General features: G+C 55.9%; 1 protein-coding gene across 7 annotated transcripts in view; it reads left to right on the forward strand.

The window, feature by feature from the left end:
* TBC1D22A (TBC1 domain family member 22A) overlaps positions 1-19,068 on the forward strand; it is a 322,333-nt gene that overhangs the window by 199,520 nt on the left and 103,745 nt on the right. For 4 of the 7 annotated variants that reach the window (XM_019447232.2, XM_019447234.2, XM_019447238.2 and 1 more), the window contains one exon: positions 4,064-4,139. In XM_019447232.2, the coding sequence (XP_019302777.2) occupies positions 4,064-4,139 (76 nt within the window). Of the gene's footprint in view, positions 1-4,063; positions 4,140-12,879; positions 13,257-19,068 lie in introns of those variants that run through there. The other 3 variants (XM_019447231.2, XM_019447233.2, XM_019447237.2) reach the window with 1 other exon arrangement.

Below are 19,068 nucleotides of genomic sequence, written 5' to 3' on the forward strand. Positions count from 1 at the left end.
GGCTCTGGAGGCGGGGCTCTGGAGATGGGCCAGGAGGCGGGGCTCAGGAGGCGGGCCTGGAGGCAGGCCAGGAGGCGGGGCTGGTCCAGGGCACAGCCCCTGTCAGGTGCAGGCGGGGTTCCTAGCGCCCCTGGAGCTGCGTGCCTCAGTAGGTGGGTGCTGTTGGTCCTTCCAGCTGAGCCCCTGTGAATTTAATTTTCAGCTCTTCCCTGAAGTGCTCCTTCAAAACATGCTATTCTCCTTTTCTCCTGAAGAGCACAGGAAGTGCTATTTGTTATTGCCAGAGTGTGAGGTGGAAGGTAGCAGCAGATGCGAGGCCCCCCCCGTGTGCGCCTGCTTTGATGGTTTCTTGCGAACGCATACTTTTCCCCCTGTAAACATTCCCCAAGAGGTCACTGTATTCCTCAGACCTTTCTTCCTCCCGCCAGTAAGTTTTGTGTATTGTATTCTTTTTGAAAGACATAGAATCAGATCTCAGTTTGGAAGGGTATGAATGTTTGCTTTTTGTGAAGGGAGTGATATTATTGCTGTTCACGTTTCTATCAATGTGTAGCATCTCGTGTGCCCGTTCACCGCGTCACTTAGCAGATGTGTTCTGCACAAAGTGCGTGTGCAGGTGTGTGTTTGGACCGGGTGCTGGGGGTGGTGTCCTGGCCTTGAGCAGGCAGAACCCGGGGTCTGATCAGAGGCTCTTTTCCTGTGGGGTCTTGGGCCGTGGGCACCCCCCCGGGAGGGCATGAGTGCCACGTGCCTCCCAGAGGGGCTGTTACTAGGGTCGCAGAATATTCCTCTCCCCGTACACCTGGACAAGCCTTCAAAGGCTGCCTGGCTGCTGAGTGGGGCCATCCACAGCCTGGGCCCCCTCCGCTGACCCATGTGGTCTCCTCGCTGGGCGCTGCCCTCCGAGCTCCATCTTGTCATCAGGGTCAGAGCCTGTCTGAAGGCCGGTCTTCTCTGCCTGTGACTCAGATCCAGAATGCCAAGCCCCTGCCCCATCAGTCTTTTCTGGTCCTTTTAAAATACAGATTTTTTTTTTTTTTTTTTTTTAATTTTAAAGGCTCTCAGCCGTTCTTCTTTTCACGTTGTTTGGATTTCCAAGAAAACCTATCTTCCCTACCTGGGTTTTGAACAAATTGAGAAATAAAACAAAATAGTGGCAGATGGAGACTGAGGAATACCTTTTATTTCTTCTAAATGAGAATCTTGAAATCCTATCTCAGTGTGAGAGCCAAATAAACTGGCCGACTGAATCCCAGGCTTACTCAGGCTTACCCACCCCGTCGGAGCCGACCGCCCACGCGGTAGAGCCACCCTGGGGCGCCGAGTGGAGAGCTTTCCTGGGGAGCAGCCTTCCTGGGGGATTAGCTGGCTCTGAGCGGTGGAAGGAGGGCTGAGCCCACAGCCTGTCTATTCTGCTGGGCTTGGCTGCCGGGCTTAGCAGTTGAGAAGTTGCCTCTTTGCAGCGAGCGTTCTGGGGATAGAGACCGTGCAGGAGTGGCTGCGGCTGAATTCCCCGGAGGAGGGGAGGAAGTCCACGGCCCGGCCCGTGAGGACGCGCCAGCTCGAAGTGAAGCTCCTGCACCTTCGACTGTTCTCCTGGGACCCCTGGGGGAGGGTGTTGGAATGTGCCCTTGATGACTCTGGAATTTGCCAGAACTGAGCGTTAATGAAATGATCCGCAAGGCGTCAGAGTCACTCTGCAGTTTCTTCCTCATCCTGAACCATACCCAGGTCTGCTGTTGGCACCGGCTCATCAGAAGTTCTGCTGGGCAGTCGGATGACAGCCTATAGACTTCCAACCAGGCAGTGCGCTCCAAGTTTGAATATAAATCTCCTTCTGTTATCCAGTTTCCAGGGAGAAATGAAGTCTCGAAGGCTACCCTTTGCAAAAGCTCAAGTCCAAGCCCCAAATTTCTTTTCCCTGTTACGCTCTGTCCTTAATGGGTGTTGCTGCGTCGGGACGTGCACGGCTCCTTCAGGCCCAGGAGTCCTGCCCATTAAACGGGAGTCCCTGACAGGCCTCACTTCTCCAGAGCTCAGGGTTTAGCAGGACACACAGGCCTGTCACCAGATCTTGGAGACGGTCATGCCAGGCACCCGAGGGGCCCCCTCGGGAGCGCCCGTGTTTTGTGCCTCGGTGTTGCTCTGGGTTAGGTCGGTGCACGCAACTCTTCCTGGTCTTGCCCTCGCAGAGATGCCCCGGCTTGGAGCCTGGAGCCTGTCACTCGAAATCCACTTGGGGGACATCGCCTGGTGAGCGATCAGGGCCGACTCTGTCCATTTTCCATGTTCGTGGGGAAAAAACCCTCACTGCCTTGTAGGCACTTTTTTTTTTTTTAGAGAGAGAGAGAGAGAGAGAGAGAGAGCGTGAGCAGGGGAGAGGGGCAGAGGGAGAGGAAGAGAGTCCTAAGCAGGCTCCACGCTCAGTGCAGAGCCCAGTGTGGGGCTTGAACTCACGACCCTGGGATCATGACTTCAGCCCATATCAAGAGTCAGACGCTTAACCAACCGAGCCCCGAGGCGCCCTTCATCCTTTTATTTCAGTGGGTCCCTGGGGCCCCAGTAAAAAACATCGTCCAAACCTCCCGTATCCATTTCCTGTTGCTGCTGTAACAAATCACCACAGGTTTAGTGGCTTAAAAACAACACAGGTTATTTATTATCTCGTGGTTCTGGAGGCCAGGGTTCTGATGTGTGTCTCTTGGGGCTAAACCAAGGTGTGGGCCGGGCTGCATCCTTCCCAGAGGCTCCAGGGAGAACTCATAACCTTGGCTTTTCCCAGCCGGCACCCTTGGCTCTGGCCCCTTTCTCCATCTTCAGAGCTGCCATGGCGGGTCGAGTCTTTCTTGTGCTCACACAAACTCTCCTCCTCCCCTTCTACTTGTCAGGACCCCATGACCACAGTGGGATAACTCCTCATGGTCAGTGGATCCACACCTCCGTGCCCTTTGGCCGGCTCTGGACATGGACCTCTTTGGGGTTGTCTCTGCCTTGCCTGTGTGTCCCCGTGTGAACGCTTGTGCCTGTGGGAGCCCAGTGGCTCTTCGGAGGGTGACCGGAGGCTGGCTGGGGCCCCGTCCTTGTTTCTCGCGCCTCTGGTGCCTTGGACCCGCCAGCCTTTTCCCCTGACCTGGTTTCCTGATCAGGAAGGCCTAGAAGGCAGCATTATTCTCACGGTATGGATGACAAAACGAGCCCGGAGAGGGGATGTCGCTTGCCAAGGCCGCACAGCTCCTGAGTAGTAGAGCAGGGCTCCCTTTCCAGATCCGTCTGACCGAGGACTTGTCCCACTCGATGCCTTCACCTTCTTCACCCGGCTTCACTAAGAATGGTCTCGCACTCACACTCTCCTCTTGCAGTGGCCGTGTCATTGGCCCTTGGACTGTGGGCATGACGCCAGCACCGTCGGTACCAGCCCGGCCACCGTTCCGCACCTGCTCCTGCGACGACACCGAGTCCCTCCTGCCCGTGCGCCAGCCAGGCAGCGGCACCCAGCATGCACTTCTCAGGGAGCCTGTTTGTTCACTGTGGGTTTTGTTTAATGTTTACTTATTTTTGAGAGAGACAGACAGAAAGACAGAGCTTGAGCAGGGGAGGGGTAGAGAGGGGGGGAGACACAGAATCCGAAGCAGGCTTCAAGCTCCGAGCTGTCAGCACAGAGCCTGACACGGGGCTCGAACCCACAAACCGCGAGATCATGACCTGAGCCGAAGTCGTCCGCTTAAGTTAGACTGAGCCACCCAGGCGCACCCCTCCCCGCCCCCCCCCACCCCGTTTGTTCACTTTAAATGTAAACATCTGCGTTTACATAAAGAGATGCTCCAGTGAATACCCCTGAGATGGGTGTGCCCACCCTCTGATGTCAGGAAGGGGCTGGACCCCACCTCGAACCGGATTGCGCTGTGTGTTGGCCTTGTGACGCGGTCTGGTGTGTAACACATGAGTCTAGTTGGGGAACTCGTTCTGCTGTGAAAGTGTTCACCTTTGCTCCACTGCCTTTTCCCCCTCGGAACGTGTGTTTTATTTTCTACCCATATGACAGCCGCTGTTATTTTCCCCGTAGGACAACTATACCTTTGCCCAGCCTGGGATTCAAATGAAGGTGAAAATGTTGGAAGAGCTGGTGAGCCGGATTGACGGTAAGCCCACTTCCTGAGCACCCACCTCCCTGAGGGCCATGCGGGGTGGGGCGGGGGCGGGGGGAGGTGGGCGCGAGTCTTGGGGCTCGGGCTTGGCCCCCCGGCCCGGGTGATGCTGTCCTCACTCAGCCCGTGGGGCCCGGCTCCCCCAGGGCAGGGCTGGGCATTCTTCTGGGCCAGAGCCTCTCCCTTCCCATGATTAAGGCGACGTAATCAGAATTCAGTGCAGGCACTTTGCAGGGAATAATGAGCGCGTACCAGAAGCGGGCAGATCTCACTCCTTATTAAGCCCGATGATTGTCATAATCTGGGCGACAGCATGGTTGTTTATGGCTGTCCTTTGGCACTCTGTTCCCTGCCTTTGTGCATCATTTTGCTACCAAGGATGCTGGCATAATTTCTCCATGGAATCCAATTAATTACCGAGTCTGGAAGGAACATCTTTAATATTATGGAAAAATTACAGTGTGTGCTCGGCCGTTTTAGATTATGTTTTCATATTTAAGTGGGGGCTTTGAAATACTTTTTACGTTCATTCTTTAAATAATTTCCCCTATACATCATAGGGGAACTGCCTGTGATACTGCAGCAGCAGAGTTTAATGAAATGAAAGTTGGGAGATAATGCCTGCCCATCCCGGGCATATTCTCCTGACAGCTTGTTACATTAACGAACAGAGCATTAATGAAGTGATACCGAGCAGAACCGGGCGTGGATTTGTGACGCCAGCCGGTCAGCGGTGAGGTACAGAGAAGAGAAAGGCTCTTTCATGAAGAGCCTCACGTGAGCTTTGCAGGTGACTTCACCGAATGTGTCGAGAGATCGTACTGTGCTTAGGATGTGATGGGGTGGTGGGCGTTCCAGCCATCGCCCCCGGAAAGGCACTCGGTTTGGGGAACTGTTGGATGACATTATAAAATGGGGTCATACAAGTTACAAACTCCATTCTGTTCCTTGGTTGAATCTGATTTTTGACGATGGATCTAATGGTTATTACCCGATTTCCATACGATGAAGTTTTTCACGGTTCTTCCAATGATACTTTATTGATTCAGTATATTTAGCTGCTTTCCAACCTGTCTGTTCAAAATACTGTTTCCTGCTTCCGTAACTGCACTCACTCTTAACCGTGTGACGAGATCTCTGCGAGGTGGCTGGGTTTTCCCCACCAGCAACTTCCCGGCTGCCCCCAGTCTCCTTACGTTCTTGGAAACAGGATTTGCAGTGGATGTGAATTGCACATCCTTAGCAGCTTCTTCTCTTCTTGTGTCCCTCGGAAGCGTATTTTATGCTTTCCTGGAAGTTGGAAGGTTGTATTTAGTGTTCATCTGTTCCCGTGCTGCAGTTTGGGGAGACACTCGGATTGATTTTTCTCCGTCGCTGTGGTTTAGAAAGAGGCCCGTTGCAGATTTTCTGGAAGATTGTTTGAGAGAGCAGCAACGGTGACCAAAGGAATCCCAACCAAAGGTGTACTTTTTCATTAATCACATTTTTCAGCATAATTTCCGAGGAGGGCACTTGATCCAGCGGTTTTTTTGTTTAAAGGATCAGTTCTTCATGACAGAGAAGATTTGTTTACATAGTAGGTAACACCCTGTAGCCTATCTGCAACTGTTGCTCTGATGAAACCTGAAATCCCCAGATGACCTGTAGATACCCAGGCTTTCCAAGCAGGAAGTGCACATGGTTGGCAGAGGTCGGGCCCTCTGGCCGGTGGGCACCAGGACCCTCACAACTGCTCGGGAGGAGAACCTGCCAGCCTCAGCTGCGTGAAGGTCACCCTCCCCCCGTTTCATTGCTCACCTCTTAGAGAGAGAAATTGTGGACTTGGAACTTTTGCAGGGACTGTAAAGATTTTATGAAGGGCAGGATGTGTTAGGAAGGCAAAATTGCTTTAAAAAAAAAAGCTAATGCCTCATTTCTGCATTTTGGGGAAAGGACGGTGTTTATTTCAGAACTTTTTGGCACTTTGGTGAAGGAGCACACCTACATGGGCTGGTTGATTAAGAAGGTGAAGTTAATTACACGGATAAAACTGGAAAATTCACATTCACCCGGTGGCGGTGGGCCAGACGATTTCAGCCAAGCTGCCCACTGCACAAACTGGAGAGGATTTGTTTTAAAGCTAGCAAACAAACGGGGAAACAAGAAAGAAAAGAAGGAAGGAAAGAGAAAGAAAGAAAGAAGAAAGAAAGAAAGAAAGAAAGAAAGAAAGAAAGAAAGAAAGAGAAAGAACATAAAGGAAACGTTTCTCAAAAGCATTGAACTGCCAACAAAAAGACAAAACTTGCTGGCTACATTCTAAGAGAATTCTGGAGCCCGGAGAGATGAGCCCAGCACTGAAGGCTGCTGTTATTCTGGGGGCATCTGCTAATCTGGAAAAATAGTCCCGGCTGGAGTTGTTCCTTTGATATCTCCTACAGTGAGTGAGTTCAACCCAAACCCTAGCTACCCAGGACAGAGAATATGAGAAATGCCTGTAACTGTTCTGGGACCAAGCAGAGGGGCCATGAGGGGAAAATTGGAATCGGTTCTCATACAGTCTCGTAATCTTGGTTCACGTCACCTGGGAGGACCAGGGTTGTTTGAACCTCAATCACGGTACTTCTCTATGGAGGACTCACAGTGCCTAAGAGAAGCGAGGCAAACTCTTTCCTGGAGCAAGGTCCCAGAACTGAATTCTTTCAAATAATATGATGTGCGTCCAATCAAAGCTTATCACCTATTCGAAACTCCTTAAGTAAGTCCAAGTAGAAACAACAGGTAACAGAAACTGGTCCACAAAAAAGGTTGTGCTTTTGTAATTCTTAGGCATATACCATGAAACCGTTATCCTTACTCTGTACAAAGAAATAAAATCAAGTAAGCTTGAAAGCTTGAAAGTGTCTGCAGGGGAATAGGAAACTGTATAATTTTGTCCGAGAGACTTGAAAAATGACCAAATAGGATTTCTGGAATTGCAAATGTGATAATCAAATTAAAAGCTTAGTGGTTAGAAACAGATAAAGAGAACATTAGTGAACTGGAAGGTGGTTGGAAGGAAATAGCCATAATAAAACCCGGAGGGTAAGAATATGGAAATCACAGAAGGCAGGAGATGTAGAGGGTGTGGGCAGGAAGCCTGATGTACATTTGTTTGGAGACACAGGGGGAGAAGAGAGAGAATGAGTAAGACTTTGAAGAGATGGTAAGTTGAGATATTTTCCAAAAGTACCGAAATGCACCAGTTCACAGACTTAAGAGACCAGTGGATCCAGAGGAGAATTACTAACGGGAAAACTGCATCCTCATGAAGTTTAATGAAACTAAAGACAAAGTTGTATCTGGAGAAAAGTTATTTTCTAAGAACGGCTATTTGAAAACTGACTTCTCAACAAAGATATGAGAAGATAGCCTCAACGTGCTTCAAGAATGTAACTCTAGAGTCTTCATCCAGCCAGAATATCTGTCAGGAGTGAATGGGGAATTCCAGAAGGCCACCTGCCTGCGCTGTTTTGCGCTACCTCTGAGAAACCGTGCAAATCAACACGCGCAGCAAATAAAAGCACACACAAGCTACTCTTGCAGCAGAAGTAGAACTCAGATCCCCTGTAAGTGGGTAAATCATCGTCCAACCCCAGCCTGTGGGGAGGGGCAGGTGGTCAGTGCGAGAAGTCTCTGGACAAAGGAGAGGGTTATGGCACCTCAGGAGAAAAAGAACCACCGTGCCCTCTGCTTCTCCGGGACGATTAGATGTGAACTCTCACACACGGTGTACGAGTGCACGGCCTGGCTCCAGAGGTGCATCGAGAACGCACATTGGCCAAGCCTCTAAAAATCCGGGTTGGGCGGAAGCCGAATGTCACCGTTACGGTCACGACAGGCTCACCGATACCTTGTGAACAAACAGCCTGTACATCTCAGCAGCCTAAACAGTGAGCGCATCCCTTGTGGCTTGGCCGGAGGTCCCGCGTTATTTTCACTCTGGCACTCAGGCTGAGGCTCAGCTGCCATCAGGAGTGTTCCGCCCAGTTCCCGTGATGGAAGGAAAAGCATTCTGGGGAGGACTCACAGGTGCTTAACGCTTCCGGCAGTAAGTGGTTCCTACAGCTGTGCTGTGTCTCGTTGGCCGAACCAAGTCATGTGCTGTGACAAAAGTCAGGGGCAGAGGGAAGCGGAGAGCCCAGTGCCATGGTGGACAGAGACGCGCGTGCACCAGCACAGACGTGCCCACGGGCAGGAGCACGTGCCCTCAGCGTGTCTGTTCCCTGCTTACCACGTGATGTTTGTACGTAAAAGCATAAGTTCACGCCAATTATTTAGAAACTTGCTGCTGTAATAACGAACAGAGGTTAACACTTGTGCAGCGAGAATCTCAGCACGCGAAGCACCTTCGGGGATTTTTGCCCCACCTCACACCTAGCATGTACGTGTGTTTGAAAGAAATGTCACATTTTTGCGGCATATTCAGATGATGTGCCTTGTGCGTTTATTGTCCTTATGTCCATTACCTCTGATGGCAACTTGCGAGAGCCCACGATCTCCAGTGAACCCCAAGTTCGGCCTCTGCGCCCTTCCAAAGGCTGCATTCAGAGCCCTGTGGCCGAAACCTGGGGGCAGCCGCACCGCGGGCTTTGTTGTCATGCATCTTTGTGTTGTAAGATGATATAAGTTGTTTTTAATGTTTATTCACTTCTGAGTGAGAGAACACAAGCGGGTAAGCAGCAGAGAGAGAGAGAGAGAGAGGGAGAGGGAGACACAGAATCCGAAGCAGGCTCCGAGCTGTCAGCACAGAGCCTGACAAGAGGCTGGAACCACAAACTGTGAGATCATGACCTGAGCCAAAGTCGGCCGCTTAACCGACTGAGCCACCCAGGTGCCCCTGTCATAAGATGATATAAATGAAATCCTTGCCACATCTTTTGTTTAAAAATCTAAGGGAGAGCCTATGTCATTATTACAAAAGGAATATTTCGAGATACACAGCATTAGCAGGTTCTGGGTATGTCCGTGTTTGTTTTTTTCAGAAGACTTAAAATCAGATCCTAGAGAATTGCTTCATAGATTAGTGTCCCGTGGGGTGCAAAATGGGCACAGAAAGGGAAGCCAGGGGATCGTTCCTGGTGATGAGCTGGCCTTAGGACAGAGCCGGGACTGTCATCTGCCCTCCTGACGGCCCAGAACTCCTTGCTGTCCCCGGGGCCCTGGGTCTGCTCGGCTCTGCTCCGAAATTGTTTCCAGAGACAATAAACCCAAGAGGCCCCAGTGGGCCAGAAGGAGGAGAGAAATCTGGTCGTCATTCAGCCAGTCTGAGCCAAGATCTTCGGCAGATGTCGGGCCAGAGATTTCCATCTTTGGCGTTAGGCCTGTCTCCAGGCTGCTCGGGAAGGCCAGAGCCAGCCACCAGAAATGGCCCCGCTCTCGGCATTCTGATCCAGACCATGCCTTCTTTCCTTTGGTGAAAAACAGATAAATCCTTCCTCCTACCTGGTCTCAGCAGTGCCAGATTGAGCACGTGAAAGTAAGCGCCCGGGTAAATTTGAATTTCACATAAATAATACCTTTTTTAGCATAAGCACGACACCCACTGAAATTCAGATTTCACTGGGCCGCCGGTATCTCCCCGGGCAGCTCTATGCCAGCTGAGCTCAGCGCGGGGCCACATCAGATCGAGACCCGGTCCCGAGCCCCGGGCTGCCTGTGCGGCTGGGGTCACTGGTGGTGGTGAGAAATCCTGCCTTACACAGGCTATCTGGGCTATCTGAAATTAAAGATACATGCGTGTACCCGCACACACGCCCTCACACGTACACACCTACGTCTCCCCCGGGTGTGGTTCCTTCCTGACGTGGTTACTGTGTCAGTACTTTCCGGGTTTCTCTGGAGCCCCGCTGATGCTCAGCACACGTCCCCGTTGCCCGCCGTGTCAGAGCAGGGCCCGCTTTGTCCTCCACCAGGAATCGTCCCCTGAGCCGTAAGCCGCCGCGCTCGCTGGACTTGACGCTGCAGATGTGCTGATGCCACCGGCCGCTGGGCGGTTTTCACACGCAGTTGTTCTCCTCCGTTAGGTTCGGTCAGTTTCTGACCCCGAATTGTGATTCTCTGACAGGCTGATCTAGGAGCCCTGGACCGCCCCGTGAGTGAGCCCACCGTCGCGCAGGGGCTCACTGCCCTGGGGGTGCCGGGGTTTTCCTGTGCGGTCACTGTGGACGTGACCTTTTGAGATCCGCTGGCCCAGGGCTGTGCAGGACGCGTGCCGTGTTGACCCTTGTCAGTCGAGTACAGGTGGTCTCGGGGGAGGCCCGGCCTCTCCGCCTTGAGTCGCTCAACCGGATTTGCCCTTCGTCCCTGCTGCCGCGATGTTCTGCCGGGAACAGCAGCTGGATGTCCAGGCGCGGCTTCCAGACCCTTCACAGGATGAACCAGCCCCCCTCCTCCAGCAGCTCCAGGCCGGCCCAGGCGGACCCTTTGCTTTCCGTCAGTCAGTGCACGTGGTCCCAGCTTCCGCTCCGCTCCTGGCTCTCGTCGTGGCCTTTGCCTGAAACCGTCTTCTCCCCCTGCAGCTTCTGTCTCCCGCAGCCAGGGTCCTAGCACTCCCTCTGAGCACCACGCACACAGAAAGCGGCCGCAGGAGACGGAAGGAGTTTGCTGCGTGGAGGGGGGTAGCCGGTGTGGAGCGAGTGCCAGACGGGACTTCAGGGAGCCGAGAGTAGGGCAGGTGACCAGTGCCCGGAGCCGGAGATCGTGGGGTGCAGCCTGGGAAGCACTTTGTGAATCGTGTGCTCGGTGACCCCACGTGCCTGTCATGGAGGGGAGTCTGCAGGAGGCCCCCCCCCCCCCCCCCCCCCTTGGGCCGGAGCCTGGAAAATGTTGCTGACGGTCCCGGGAAGAGGCCATACCAGCCCAGGCCCAGGGCAGGCCTGAGCTCCTGGGTCCTACAGAATTTTCTCCTGTGGGTGCCTTCAGGTTTTGATCTGTCACTGAGTATTCCGAAGTGTGCCAGCACTGTGCCACCACCAGCCTGCTGTGCACAGGGCACTCCTGGGTGTGTGGACCGTGTGTCCAGAGCTCTCTGCAAGGTGTTCGTGCTGTGGCATGGGGGTTGCATGCTCCTGGTGGCAGTGGCCAAGTGTCAGAGGACAGGCATGTTGTGTGAGCATGAGGGAGAGGCAGAGGGTCCCTGCCCCTTCCTCTTCAGATTCCAGCCAGAGGGACCGGAGACCAATGGCCAGCAGGGTGTGGCTTTGTGAAAGGGGCCTTGGTCACTCCCGCAGTGGCTCCCCCACAGTGTTGGCCTGGGGACCCTGCCTGGGGCCTCTGCCTGGGGCCTGAGCCGGGATGGGTCTTCTCATCCTTTCCTTGGATCTCCTGTGGCCGGTTGGCATGGGGGCTGGTCTGTAAAGCAGACCCCGTGCCCATTTGACCGGTCCGCTCCCACAGAGGGTCTCGGCACCTCACCTGGTCGGAAGCTGCAGCAAGGAGGGGGCCCGGATGGGCCGGGGTGGGGCGCGAGTCTGCAGGCCTGAGCCTAGAAGGCAGCCTGTCCTCCTGCCGGGGGCTTCCTGCATGAGAGCGGGAGCAGGGCGAGCCCTGGCGCTCTGAGTGGCCCGTCCCTGCTGTGGGCACACGGAAGCCCTTTGTTCGGGGCGTGGTTTTCGGTGTTTGGAGAGGAGCAGGCAAGCTGGGGCACGTGAGTGGGCGCATCCCCGGGGGTGAGCAGGCACACACGTCTTGGGGGGGTGGCATGCGGGCACACACCGAGTGGGCAGGTGGGCACACCCCCGGGGGGGCAGGCTGACCTCCAGCTGCAGGGTTGGACGAAAATTAGGTCCCACAGTTTTGGTCCCCCGGCGAGGGGCAGATGCTGGTCCCGAGCAGCGTGGGAGGCCGGTGAGAGGCCTGCGGGTTAGAACAGGAAGATGGGAGAGCCCCGTTGGGGCTTCTGGGAAAGAATGCTTGACCACCCCGGGTCCTCCTGACCGCTGGTTAGCAAGTGTGTGCCCTTGGCGGCTGACTGTCTCGGGCCCTGGCTCCGGCTCGTCCCCCACGAGCCCTCAGCGTGCCCGGACGTGGAGGCCCGTGTGCTGGAAGCCGCGTTGGGCGTCGGTGGCCACCGTCCCCACTGCCATCTGTATTCACTGCCTCGCCGTGGTTAGGAGCGGATGGGCTGACGCTTCTTCGAGTGCTGGCAAGTGTGATGTGGGGGCTCCGCTTGGCCCCATTCACCTTGTGGGGCGGCCGAGGGCCCTGTGTGCACTGGCTCCCTGCGCGGGCCCCTCCGTCTGGTCCCTGGGAAGCCCGTTAGCGAGACGACACAGGCCGAACCCAGGAGACCGAGGGTGGCTGTGGCCATCAGTATTTTTTAAATTGTACACTTCCGCCCCGAGGGAAGAAGATGCCAGAATGCATCCTCAGAGAACAGCTCTCCCTTCGTGGGCATGGCCTCATCTGCTTGTACATTTCCCCTGTCCTCTGTGTTTTAATTTAGGGTAAATGTGATTTTAATGAAATTTCTCTGAAAGCTGTCTTGACTACATTGTAAGGTTAAAATTGACTTATTCTTTCAAGATAGAATTCAGTTACATCTAGTAAACTAGATTCGGCTTTATTACCATCCAAGTGAAAATATTTTTATTACTGCTACAAGGTAAGCAGTCGGAGAGCAGAGAATAAATCAACAGCGCGGCCCCGGCCGTGGAACCTTCGGCGTGCGACAGTGAAAAATAACAAGCTTCCTCTCCCCCGCTCGCGTCCTCATTAGGCCCCGGGATGGCTGGTGTGAACATTCGCAATGATAGCGATATTTCACCGGAGACACGGGAGCCTGGCGACCGGCAAGGCACACGTGTGGCGGCAGTGACGTCGGATACGGGGGTCGTGTGTTTGCCCAGCGAGGCTGGGTGTGCCGCGTGGGGCCGCGTCCCTGTGCCCGTCTCCCTGGCTCGGGCCAGGACTCTGTGCCCGCACCTGCTGTCTAACTGGAGTATGTGCCCAGGCTCTGCTTCAGCCTCTGTCACACACCTGAGCGGGGCCTCCGCGGTTGCTAACGGTGGCCGGCGTCTGTTCGGTGGCTGCCGTGGACCAGGCTACATCCTCGGGTTTTTACCTGTGTTACCGTATTGACTCCTCACAGTATCCTCCAAAGCGGTGGGGTACCGTCCCCGCTGTGAGAGCCGGGGCCCTCTCGGCCGCACCCGCCCCACAGGCTGGGTGAGCTCCATCCAGCTCCGTGTCCCCTCCAGCTCTTCCTGTCCTGGGTTGGCACTCAACACAGAGAGCCGTCCCAGCTCTCTCCCATGTCGGGCCAGCAGTGTCCTGTGGGCCCAGAGTCCTGCCTGTCCCTGCCTGCGCCCCAGGATTTCCTCGGGAGCAGCAGCCTGCAGCCGTGCCATGGTGATGCCTGCCACCAAACCACCCCCCCACCCCCCCGCAACTCGCACGCGGCTCCTCTTAGGACTCCTGGCCAGCGTCTGGTGCCATCGGTGCCCCACCTGTCACACCATCCCATGGAGGAGGTCGGAAAGTCTGCTGTGCTGTCTCTAAATAAAAAGTGGGTCCCTTCTCCTGGGTTTGAGCCTGTGCTGGAGTTCTCACCCAGAGATCCCAGCAGGCAGCACGATGCCCGGGGTGCAGACCGTGCCCACCTCGTGGTGGTGTGCTGACGGATAAAGTGTTTCCTGTAGCATCTTGAACATGAGGGCTCCCGCGGTGTTCGAGGCTTTGAATTGCTTCCATGTGGTCTTAGGGTCGAACTCTTGGTTTGCAGAGCGGATGTTTGTGGGGCGGTGGGTGAGAGCGGTCTCTGGGTGCTTATGTACTCACGGGTCTCCCCTGTGGCTCTCGTTCTGCCTGAGACTCTCCAGTCCCTGTCCTTCTTCCCTTTAACTCATGGAAGGGGGATCTGGGGTGTGGACAGGCTCCGTAATTTGTGCCGCACGACCGCAGTGTAATTGACTGCTGGTGATGTGACAGGAAAATACTGGGTGTGTGGCACAAGTGACTGGGTAAGAGCTGACTGTCTCGTGATCATTGAGGTTTGTCTCGCTCGATGTAAACGTCCCCCCAGTGGACGGAGCCAGGCCCTTGCTTTCCTGTGACCCGCTGGCCCCTTGGATTTATTGGCTTCTCCTGCTAATTGACCATCATGCTGGTTGCAGGGACGGTGCTTTCTCTTTGGAGGACCCTTGATGTGATAGATTTCCCACCACCCCCAGAGGTTGTCAGTTTCATCCGGGGAGGGGCACCCGCCAGAACTTTGAAATACTGAGCACCACTGTGAGACACGGGAGTCGAGTGGCCCAGGGACTCAGAGGGTCCCTGAGCTCCCAGCCCCGCAGCTGTCGCAGCTGGAGACCGGGCAGGTGCCGGACCTCCTCTGCTCTGCCCTCACCCGCACCTGCCAGCTGTAGGTCCCAGCTCCCCCCCACCCTCCCCACCCCACCACTGTTGTCTCTGGACCTTGGATTTGGGCCTGTATCCCCCCCTGCCATCTCCTGGGCTGCAGTGATGTGTCGGGAGAATGGGGCTGCAGACTTGTCACTTGGGGACCCTCTGTGACCCCTTCTGGCTTCCTGCTCTCTGTCCCAAAACCTTGCTGCCTCCGGCCCTGTGTGTTTTCCTTCCCATTTAAGTTTGTTTTCAGGTGTTCCCCCTGAATAGGTAGAGAGGGATTTACTTTCTTAGAACTAAGGGACACCTCTCCTCCCATGTTTGGACTGCAGCTGCCCAAGAGGGTCTTGGAACTAGGGACCTGAGAACAGAGGGGTTAGCTTATTTTTAAAGAACTTCCTCGATGTGTGGATAGGTTTTGACAGCCGAGGGCACTCTGTCCTGTGTTAGAAGTTGCTCTGGGAGTTCTTTCTTCCAGGCCTGCCCTCAGCACGGAGTCACAAGACTCTCCCTGTGCGGGGCGGGGGTGGGGGGGCTCCGAGATCATGTGGCCACACCACCCAGCCCGCCTTATGGCCCCTGGAAGCCATCGCCAGCCCGATGTTGGCCGGGCTGAGTGAGGGTGGGCCAGGGAGGGGTCTACAGCTGTGTTTTCAGCCTCCCTTTCACGGGACAGCGGAGGCCGAGCCGACGTGGCGGCCTGAGAGACGCCGTCTCTGTTCTGTGCTGTCTCTGTGGCTTTCCCAGGCCTCTCCTTCCCGGAACCACTCAGAGATGCCGTCACTGGATCACCAGCATCGCCGTCAGCGTTACACTCTCAGCCGCTCGAGCGGGGAGCATGTTTACACCGGGAGGCGGTGATGGCCAGCCAGCGTGTAATGAGATGCAGGCACGTGAGGCCTTCTGAGCTCATGATTTAGATGCTTTTCTCCTTAATGATGATATCTTTGTGACCCCGCATCCTGAGATTGATGTTCCGGGTTTATTGCCAAACTGAGACTAGTTAATTAAATTGTAAGTAGAGACTTCCAAATAAAGCGATTCTCCTTGACCTTAAGAAGAAAAAGTTGTCTTGTTTTGAATGCAGGCCATCAAATCTGGTTTTGAAATGATTCCCCAAAGTCATTTTTGTTCGTGGTTACGGGTTGCTGGGGAACGGGAGTGGTTTTACGTCCCTTACTGTAACGGACCAGCGTCCCTCTCAAAACCGGGACCGGAGGCAGCCCTGTGGCGGGGCATTTCCCCGCCGGCTGGACGAGGACCACGGTGGAGGCCGCCTTCGCCACCAGCTCTTCCATAAACGGCAGTGGAGCACTTCCTGTCTTTCCTCTCCGTGCCCCCCCCCCCACCCCTCCCGCCGGGGCCTCCACGCTCGGCCGTGGGCCCCTGGTGGGCCCAGCCTTCAGGGCCGGGCGCTTCCCCGTGTGCCCTGTGGCCCCTCTCGGCCGCGCGCCCCTGTCGCCGCCCAGGGGACGGTGCAGGTGACTATGTGCCTGCAGCTCACGGCTCAGACCTCCCCCCCTCCGCCGGGTCCCCCCGTCCGAGCCCTGGCTTCACCTCTGTGGAGGAGGTCCGTCTGCGTTCTGGATTGTAGGGCAGGATGGGGAGGGGCGGGGGCTGCTGCCAGGCAGGGGGCGTGCAGGCCTGGGGCCAGCCAGCAGCTTCTCGCCGACGCACACTCTGTGGTGAAGGCCACCGCTCCCGGGGTCCACGGCGCGGCCGCTCCCGGGCTGCCGGGTGATCCGTGCCGAGCGAACCGCTCCCTGCTTTCTGCAGTGCTGGCGTCGGCTTGAGCTTCTCAGGTCCCCTGGGGAGACGCCGCTTGTGTGTTTCCGTCTCCTTCCTCAGATGTTTCTTTCTGTCCCTTCTCTTGCACTTGCGTATTTGCCGCCTTCTGTCACCGTGAGGTCCTGGCAGGAGGAGGGGTGGATGCAGGTGCTACTGTCGTCCTGGTCCCGGACGGAGTACCCTCGCTCGGCTGCCCCCCGCATCTGGCCAGATGTGCCCTCAGAGGGCTCACCGCTCGCTCAGCTCTGCCTGGGTCCCCAGCGCGCTGCTGAGCAAGCAGTGCACGCTCCGTATCCCGTTCGTTCCTGGCGGCCGGTGAGGTGGGAACTTAACAGTGTCTCCACTCGACCGTTGGGGAGACAGGGAGGAGCATCGAGTCTGGGCCACGCAGATGAAGGCTGGGGCCTGTTGAGTTTGGACCCCTCAGGTGTTGCCCTGTGGCCGGTGAGGCGCCGTGTGTGTGCGTGTGACGGCTCCAGTCTCTGGGTTCTGCCGGGAGAGGACCCCCCCCCCCCCGCCCCCGCCAACAAGGGTGAGCCGTGTGCCGTGGGTGTGTGTAACTGGGATCCTGGGGCGCTGCAGCCCCTGCCCCGTGGGCACGTGCTGGCACAGGGCAGGAAGGTGTGGACCAGCGGTTCCCCCCGTAACGCGATCGTGCCAGGGACGTTGGAGGTGCGGCAGGCCGTTGCTCGGCAGAGGGGAGACGCGGCCTTTCTGGGCGTTCCAGGACTTTGCCGTTTCTGAAACGGGCACGTTCGGGTTTGTTGCTGGTTTGTTTTCTTTCCAGGGTGTCTGTTGTTTTCAGCTCTTCTGTTGCTTCCTGGTGCCGACACTCAGATTTTGGCAGGAATCCGTAGACGTGTGGGAGGGAGCTTCTGGGGACACGTGGGGCAGGCCGTCCCGTGTCCAGCGACCTTCACTTTGGTCGCGGGCTGAACGGGTGTCTGCCAGGGTGCTATGAGCTCACACTTCTGTTTGTGGTGAGAAGTGACCGGCGAGGAGACCCGGACAGCGCGGCTCTCCCTCCGGCCCCGGGCCTTTCCGCGGTGCTTTGGGTGCCTGTAGGTGAGGATTCGTTTGGGCCGGTCACCACCGGGGCTGCTGGCTCGTCCGCTTTCCTGCGTTCGCTGGTTGCCCTCCTGCCGTAAGGAGAAGCTGTCCCCTTTCTCCCGTGTGTGTGTGTTTGAGCTCGGGGATCCCGTGTTCCGCCAGCTTGCAGGTGTGTCCCATAATAAATGATTTTGATGCTCAGAATTTCCCAGCTTGTTGTAGGAGGTCCTTTGGGAAACATCCCCCTGAATAGGAGGGGACCACAGAGGAGCTCCAGCGTGGGAAACCATGGTTTGTGTGAGCACCCCGTGAGCGTGTCCGCTGGCCGTGGGGGGGGGGAACCTGGGGTGCTGTGGCTGGTGAGGGAGGGTCGTCTCTGCACCGGCGTTGGAGGGGGGGGATTGGTGCTGTGGCCATGTCTCCAGCGGCTGGAGGCAGGCAGGAAAGGTGCTCCCCGAGAGCCTGGGGGGACGGGGTCCACGGGTGTCTTCTGAGAGGCAGGGTGGGGGCGGCTGTGGGCACCCCCTCTGCCTGCAGCTGGTGTCCCGGAGGCAGTGGGTGTCAGGGCACAGGAAGTGACGCGAGGGACCGTTCACGCTTCTGTGTCACCGGTAAGAGAGCAGAGAGTAAACTGCAGCTAGCTCCTACTCAAGGCAGTGGCAGGAAGCCAGCATTTTTCGGTTATCTGGGGTAGGTGTCCAGTGCTAGGAACAGGGGCAGACTCCTTCTGTGGAGGGGATGAAGGGCCTCTTAGGGCTTCCACTACCACGATGGATAAAACCCTCCCTGGAACGTATCTTCTTTGACAAAGTCATTTTAAACACGTTCTGGCTATTTTTTAAGAAAGGGTATGGGGGTGCCTGGGTGGCTCAGTCGGTTAAGCGTCCGACTTCAGCTCAGGTCACGATCTTGCGGTCCGTGAGTACGAGCCCCGCGTCGGGCTCTGGGCTGACGGCTCAGAGCCTGGAGCCCGCTTCAGATTCTGTGTTTCCCTCTCTCTCTGCCCCTCCCCCGTTCATGCTCTGTCCCTCTCTGTCTCAAAAATAAATAAATGTTAAAAAAAAAAAAAAAAAAGAAAGGGTACGGAAGTCAAGTGCTTAGGTAAACTTGGCCTGCTTGTTGTATATCTGCTAGGGGTTCTTTTACCAAGTTCACTGCTTAGTATCTCGTCAGCTTTGGGGTTGTTCATGAATACTGAAACAGAACAGAACAGACGCAGCCCTTGAGCCACCACCGTGTCAGGGCAGAAAATCAGCCCCTGACGCCAAAATCAGACTGTTCTCCACACGCCCCTGCTTCCCGTGGACCGCGGGCTCCTGGCCTGGGCCTGGGCACCAAGCTGTGTCCAACGCCATTCCTGGGAGGCTCAGGGGCCGGGCAGGCCAGAGCAGGGCGCCCCCCAGGGCCGTCGTGGGCTCCCGGGCATGGCGACGAGGGCCGGGCATGGTGACACCGTGGCTGGTCTTCCTGCCGGTCTGGGCTGTGTGGTCCCAGCTTCCCTGTACCAGTAACGTGGCTGCAGTCACAGGCCCTCAGCCTTGGGGATGGTTTGGAGAGGTGGCCTCCTCCTGTATTCTGTCTGTGCCAGCGCCCTGGGCTCGGCCAAGGCTGCTCGCCTCCCGGCAGCTGTCATGCCTCAGGTGCAGTTTATTTTATTTTATTTTATTTTATTTTATTTTATTTTATTTTATTTTATTTTATTTTATTATTTTATTTTATTTTA

This window comes from Panthera pardus, unplaced genomic scaffold, assembly GCF_024362965.1.
Source record: "Panthera pardus isolate Hobbes unplaced genomic scaffold, ASM2436296v1 HiC_scaffold_6, whole genome shotgun sequence".
Lineage (NCBI taxonomy): Eukaryota > Metazoa > Chordata > Mammalia > Carnivora > Felidae > Panthera > Panthera pardus.